Source organism: Gorilla gorilla, chromosome 13, assembly GCF_029281585.2.
Source record: "Gorilla gorilla gorilla isolate KB3781 chromosome 13, NHGRI_mGorGor1-v2.1_pri, whole genome shotgun sequence".
NCBI lineage: Eukaryota > Metazoa > Chordata > Mammalia > Primates > Hominidae > Gorilla > Gorilla gorilla.
Window position 1 is genome coordinate 64350542 of NC_073237.2, and position 7278 is coordinate 64357819.

Here is a 7278-nt window from a genome sequence, read left to right on the forward strand (position 1 = left end):
AAAAACAAATGGAGACACATAAGGGAACAGAAGCAACAGTCAAGTGGCTAATGATCTGGATTAATGCTTTAATCCCATACTCTTAGAAAATAATAATAAGTTTATGAATCAAATTTTAAGCATGATGCCAAAATTAAATATAAGGAAAAATATTAATATAGATTTAATGACATAAATAATTCTGAATGTTGAAAATTAAAAACAACTTTAAAAGACAAAAGGCATACTGGGGAAGACATTTTTAATACATGATAGACAAGGGTTAATATCTTTAACAAATAAAGTGCTTATAAAAATAAATCAGACTAGACAAATACATTAATAGGGATGCACAAATTTCATGAATAAGCAGAGCACCAGGAAAAATAAAAAATGGCCAAGAAATATATAGAAGATGCCTAATCTAATGGTAAAAGAAAATGAAAATAAAAGAACCTTTTATCAAATAAAATTGGAAATGTTGATAAATTATAACATCTAATATTCTTGAGGATTCATGCATGTAGGGTCAATAATCTTTTTTTTTTTTTTTTTTTTTTTTTGAGACTGAGTTTCACTCTTGTTGCCCAGGCTGGAGTGCAATGGTGCGATCTTGGCTCACCACAACCTCTGCCTCCCAGTTTAGCTATTTTTAGAGGATCAAGTGATTCTCCTGCCTCAGCCTCCCAAGTAGCTGGGATTACAGACATGCACCACCATGCCCGGTTAATTTTGTATTTTTAGTAGAGACGGGGTTTCTCCATGTTGGTCAGGCTGGTCTCAAACTCCCAACCTCAGGTGATCCACCCGTCTTGGCCTCCCAAAGTGCTGGGATTACAGGCATGAGCCACCGTGCCCGGCCTTTTTTTTTTTTTTTTTTTTGAGATAGGGTCTTCCTCTGGTGCCTGGGCTGGTGTGCAGTGGTGCAATCATCACTCACTACAGCCTTGACCTCCTGGGCTCAAGTGATCCTCCTGCCTCAGCCTCCCGAGTAGCTAGGACTACAGGTGCATGTCATCATACCCAGTTAATTTTTTTAAAAAATTTTTTAGAGGTGGGGTCTCTGTATATTGCCTAGGCTGATCTTGAACTCCTGGGTTCAAGTGATCCTCCTACCTCAACCTCCCAAAGTGCTGAGTAAGATTATAAATGTGAGCCACTGCGCCCAGCATAATGTTTGATCTAGTATTCCAAATCTTTAAATTTGTGCATATCCTTTGACATAGAAATTCCTCTTGTAGGAATTAATTCCAAAGAAAAAAATCATAAATATGTACAAATTTTTAGTGAGAAGGATGTTTTTGCATTTTAAGCACAACACTGAAAAGTAAGGAATCACCTAAATATTAAAATTGGTTAAATAAATTTTGGTATAAATATATTATGCAATCATCAATCATTGTACTGAGGAAGCATATTTAATAGCAAAGGAAGAGAATCACTCTTTACTGTGAAAACTGAAAATGCATGTTACAAAAATGATATTATAATCTTATTTAGTTTTCATACAAACATATACCAAAAAAACCCAACACTATTCAAAGGACAGACATCAAATGTTCATGATGATTATCTGTCTAGAGTGAAACTGAGTGATTTGTGTTTCATAATTATTTCTAAAATTTCAACGAGTATTCCAAAAAGAGTCATTTTTTTCTCTTACATTTGTGGAAGATCAAGAAAAATCACTACTCCAAGAAGCTTGCATTGCCATGAGAAATGAAAAAGTGGACAAGCCCGAAATAGAAAATAAATCTGAAAACCAAATGTATCAAAATTGACCTTTCTATTTGTTCCTTCTCAGATTTTTTTTAGATCTTTAATGTCCAGAAAGTACCTCTAATGATAGCATTTAAAAACTTGAGAACAACTTGTTCTGAAATCTTTTATTTATTATCAGCAAACCATAATTTTATCTGACTGCCCAGCAAACTTTGTTTTCCATTCATATTAGAACAGATGATGGATTGGCATCTAACTTTCTCTTAATAACTTTTAATAATGAATGCTTTCTCTTTTTCTGCTGCTGAAAATGTATGCATATTGACATTACTCCAGAAAACCTCAGCACAAACTCAATGGCACCCTTCCAGGAGCTAGATAAAACCCAATCCTCAAAGTCTTTCATCATTTACCCCATAGAATAGTAATTCTTACTGAGGTATAGGAGGAGTGAGGCTATCAGAATTTTAAACTACTAATGTCTTGTCAAAGGTTCTGTGATGTGTCTCTAGTGGGGTGTGCCCTAATCTGTAGACAGTCCACATCTCACTCCCCAACATGTACACCCATGCAGGCTGAGAATTTCAATGTGCACAGATGTTTCTCATGAGAGAGTGCTGTCCAGGTCCATGGCATGGAGAGAAAAAGCTCAGAACAATGTCACAGAAGGTTTGATTAATCCAGGAGAGAAAGATCCCTTTCTGGAAGGCCAGCAGGTAATTTATTTCTTGGTCATAAACTCGAACGCCACCTCTGAATCTGAGGCCAGGTTTCAATTCACTTAATTTTTTCCCCCTAGGAATTCATCAAAATTAGAAGACAACAAAAAGGTTCTATTCCAGGTGCCCAAACTTCTGGCTTCCCTGGGCCATACTGGAAGAAGAATTATCTCAGGCCAAATATAAAATACACTAACACTAACAATAGCCAATGAGCTTAAAAAAATAGCAAAAAAAAAACCTCATAATGTTTTAAGACAGTTTATGAATTTGTGTTGGGCCACTTTCAAAGCCATCCTGGGCTCCATGTTGCCCACGGGCTAGGGGTTGGGCAAGCTTGCAGTCTATTCTTTATGTTTAAAATAGAACTTTATTTCTCAGTAAGTTAATGGATAAATAAACAATGGTACAGCCATGCAATGAAAGATTATTCAGCAATAAAAAAAATGAGCTATCAAGCCACAAAAAGACATTGAAGAACAAGGTGGAATTATGGAGACAGTAAAAAAGGAAAGTGGTTGCCAGGGAGGGAGGATGAACAGGTGGACCACAGAGGATTTTTAGGGCAGTGAAACAATTCTGTATGATACTGTAAAGGCATATACATGTCATTACACATTTGTCAAAACCCACAGAATATACAACACAAAAAGTAAACATTAATGTAAACTATGGACTTTAGTTAATAACAACATATCCATATTGGCTCAGCTACTGTAACAAATGTACCACACTAAAGTGAGATGTCCATAATAGAGGGAACTGTGTGTGTGATATGGAGTGGGGATAAGGAAGGCATACATGAGAACTCTATTTGCCATGCAATTTTTCTGTAAACCTAGAACTGTTCAAAGTATTAAGAAATATTTAAAAACTAACAATATAAAATTAATATTTATATACAAAAAGCGGAAAAAAAGTAACTTACTTCCGGTTCACGATTAGCCACTCACGGATGTAGGTCTGAACACAGTCCCTGACATGAGGGTCCAGTTCAACCCTAAGGAGGTAGAAAATGAAATAAACACATGTTATTACTGGGTAAAACAACAAAACAATCCCTTATCATGAGTAAGGAACATGACATGAATTTAAATCCTTATCAGTGAGAATGCTTAGGATGTTCTTGCCCAATCATTCCAAATGTCTGAAGTATTCCTGGGGCAATAAACATTTTTACTTTGATGAGACAAACATGTTGGCATTTTTTGCTTTGTGGGTTTTCTTTATTATACAGAATCATGTTAAATTATAACTATCCCCGAAGGCATTCTGACACAAGACAGGTAGAACTAGCTGTAATCGAATACAAAACAAGGAAAATAAGTATAAATACCTATCTCTGACAGGGTAATTTGGACATATTTTTTATGCATGTGTAACCTTGTTAGGACACGCATGTTCTCCTTTTTGAAAGCCAGGAAAAAGAACAGTTGTCTTATGCTTTGACGAAATTGCAAACACTGGCTTTTGCTGGTGATCATTAATTCAGTTGGTTCCTGTCATGTCTACTTAAGGAATGCACCATGAGCAATACTCTTCAAGTGCTTCAGAGTCTTGAAATCAGAAATAACAATTGTAGCAAAGCTTTTTGCTATTGTTGCAAATGCATTAGTACCAGAAATAAACAGGCTTAAATGCTACAAGCCTTAATTTTCTCATCTGTGATAAGGAGGTAAGAACAGAGACATGCTGTTAGTATTAGATGAAATATTGTAAAGGTTACAGATGCAGTCTCTGGGCCCTAACTGCCCAAATCCCAGCTTCATCGCTTATAGCTATGTGACCATAAGCCAGTCACTCAACCCTTCTGTGCCTCAGTTTCCTCTCCTTAAAGCCGTTAGAGTAGTAAGAGTGCCCCTTTTAGTAGACAGCTTTGATGAAGATTAAATCAGTTAGTGTGCAAAGTGCTTAGAAGACTGCCTGGCACACAATAAGACGCATATATAATATTAATAGTTTACACTTAGGTAGCATTTACTGTGCATTATGCACTGAGGCAATCACTTTATATGTATTAATTCAGTTAATTCTCAATCAGCACCATAGGGCAGGCATTACTATTATTCTCACTTTGCAGAAAAATGAGATGGTAAGGATCTTGTTCCAAGTCACACAGCAAGTGGTGGAGCAGGGACCTGAATCCAGGCAGCTCACCTGTAGCGTTCATGTTTTTCACTAACACGCCATCACAGCTCAACATAAAGTTCTGGGCTAGGCACAGGTTGTTCAACAGGAGTCAGCTATTGTTTACTCTGGTGTGATGATGATACCTTCCCCTGCCTTAATTATACAGAAGACTTTTTGGCAACAACTGAAATAGTAGAGGTTGTCTTAAAGTCATCAGACAGGTATGTTACCTATAAATTCTTTTGACAAGGCAATAGTATACTAAAAAACTGATGCTAAGTAAAGAAATTATCTTCCTTATCAAATTTCAAAAAAAAAAAACTCCTCCTTCCTCTAAATTCATTGTACTGTTTTTTGTTTTTGTTTTGTAAGAAACAGGGTCTCACTATTTTACCCAGGCTGAACTCAAATTCCTGGGCTCAAGTGATCCTCTTGCCTCAGCCTCCCAAGTAGCTGGGACCACAGGAACAAGCTGGGGTGACTGGCTACTGTAAGCATTTTAAACAGCTTTTTCCAAGATTCTGACCATATTTGGAAACATCCATAAATTTTACATAAAGGAATAAATTAAATGATTCTTCACTAAAGATGAAAATAGTAGGTGTTAACTTATACTAAAGTCATACCTGAATAAATGGACTGAAAATGGGGGAGTATGTTTCCCAAAAATGACAATGTTTTTCTTTCCTGGGAAGTGTGTATTTTTAAAACATCAGAGCTACACATATGGTCAGTTCTCCTATGTGAGTGAGGACTGTCTGAACAAGAGAGCAACGGTTCACAATAATACCAGCCCATTATCATCCAACCTCCTTAAACTGTGATGAAATAAAATCCAAAATAGAACTAGAATATATCAGAGTAAAGAGGGCAGGGGCTGTGTGTCAGGATCTTCTTTCTGGGACCTTCTGGGGAAGATGAGAAGATGGAACCTGTCCAGGAGGATATGAATCTTAATTTGGCTTTTAAAATAAGTGTAAATAAAAGTTTATCCTAAACCTCCAAAGAGACATTTTTTTTTTACATTTTAGAAGCAACAGGAGTTTCATTTAGCTACAATTCCACAGTTAGTTTGATGCCAAAAACTAATGCCCATGCCTATAAACATATAGAATAGCCAACTATAGAAACTCAAGCCCTAATTAGCTATTCACATATTTATTCTACAGAGCTCTCCCCACTGTTTTAGCACTGCATGACACTTTCTTCAAAGGAGGGACTTTGACTTATTCATCTTTTTATCTCAGTACCCAGAACACAGTAGATGCTCAATAAATGTGGGTTTACCTTATGTTTCTAACTTGACCCAGTCTCATAACTGTAAGCAATTAAAATGCTTCTGGATGGCGGCATTTCAGTAATTATTATTAAAAATCTTGACATTTTTACAAATGGAGAAACCGAGGATTTGGGAGGTCATGTGACAGCCAAGGTCACTGAGCTGGCAGCCAGGTGGTCTGGCTCCAGAGCCTGCACTTTTAACCTCCTCTTGAGCATTTCATTTGGTCCTCCTGCATCCCTTGCACTGGCTTAGTCTCCACATAGCTTTTCAAAAGCTCTGGCCAAACTAATTTAAAAACCATATATACTTAGATGATGATATCATATAGCTGTCCCACACATTTGAATGGACTGAGTAATTTTATTTTATTTTTAAGTTCAGATTGAAGGCATCTCCCCTACCCACTTATTGAAAACAATCATGACAATCCCAATCACATCTACATTTTAGAAAACTATTTACCCTTCCTCCGGCAAAGAGGGCTGCAAAGTCCTACATTCCTTTGGCGTGAACACCACGTCCAAGTCGTCATCAGTGAAGTCCCCGAGCTCCTGGGCAAGCTGCACATCCAGGCTGTTCAGGTGTGTCATCAGAAGTCCTTCAAAGTCCACTGGCTCCACAGGGTCATAAAACTGAGGCTGGAGGGGCAGGGAAAAGGAAAAGGAGGTTCTCACCCAGTTTTCTGGTAAAAGCACAAAGGCAATAGTAGATGTTTGCCTTGCTTTCCTTTGACTTAGTAAGTACTTCGCTCCTGGCATAAAACAGAGCGACTCTTTGGAGGAGCTGTCAAACACAGAAGTAGTGATATGGAAAAAAAATGCAGCACAGAAAGTCAAGTCATAACATGATGAGTAATTAAAATCACACCCCAAGGCGGAATTTTTCTCTCCTTAATTGCAACTTGATGAGGAATCCTGAGGAGATCCAAAATGAGATCACGAAGCTTCGCTGAATTTTTATAATTTCTCCCGCAAAAGCTCTCCGAGGCCATGTTTTGTTTACCCAAATACAGTGAACTAGGGAATGGAGACAATTTTCCAGAAATCCAGGCAAACTCAACACTCCTTGGCTGAGTATTTAGGCACAGTGTTTCTTTTGGCCTAAGTTATGCTATACATTGGTTCTCGAAAGCACTTCATATATAATCATAGCTGACAGTGAACACCGAGTGTTTCGGTGGCTGAAACAATCCAGGGCAGTGATTTCTAAATGTCACTGGGGTGACTGGTGCTGGTCTGGAAGAAATTTCCACTGGACTGCAGCTACGCAAGCAAACTCAGGGCAATCTGCTGAGTTTTCATATAGCTAAATTTACTCACTTTGAAATAAGCGTTCTTTGCTCTTCAATTTTACCTTCCACAGTTGGCAAGAGGGGGGATAAAAGAAATAATAGAAATTGATGGTAATTATAAAAACAGTTCTTATAATTGATAAAAAGTTGGCAAC

At 37.4% G+C, this 7278-nt stretch overlaps 1 protein-coding gene across 3 annotated transcripts in view; it reads right to left on the minus strand.

Annotated features, from left to right (window-relative positions):
• The window catches only part of DOCK8 (dedicator of cytokinesis 8), a 249124-nt gene that overhangs the window by 169651 nt on the left and 72195 nt on the right, over nucleotides 1-7278 (minus strand). For all 3 annotated transcript variants that reach the window (XM_055350708.2, XM_019033579.4, XM_019033581.4), the window contains exons 3-4: nucleotides 6295-6470; nucleotides 3349-3420 (exon numbers count right to left, since the gene is read on the minus strand). In XM_055350708.2, the coding sequence (XP_055206683.2) occupies nucleotides 3349-3420; nucleotides 6295-6470 (248 nt within the window). The remainder of the gene's footprint in view (nucleotides 1-3348; nucleotides 3421-6294; nucleotides 6471-7278) is intronic.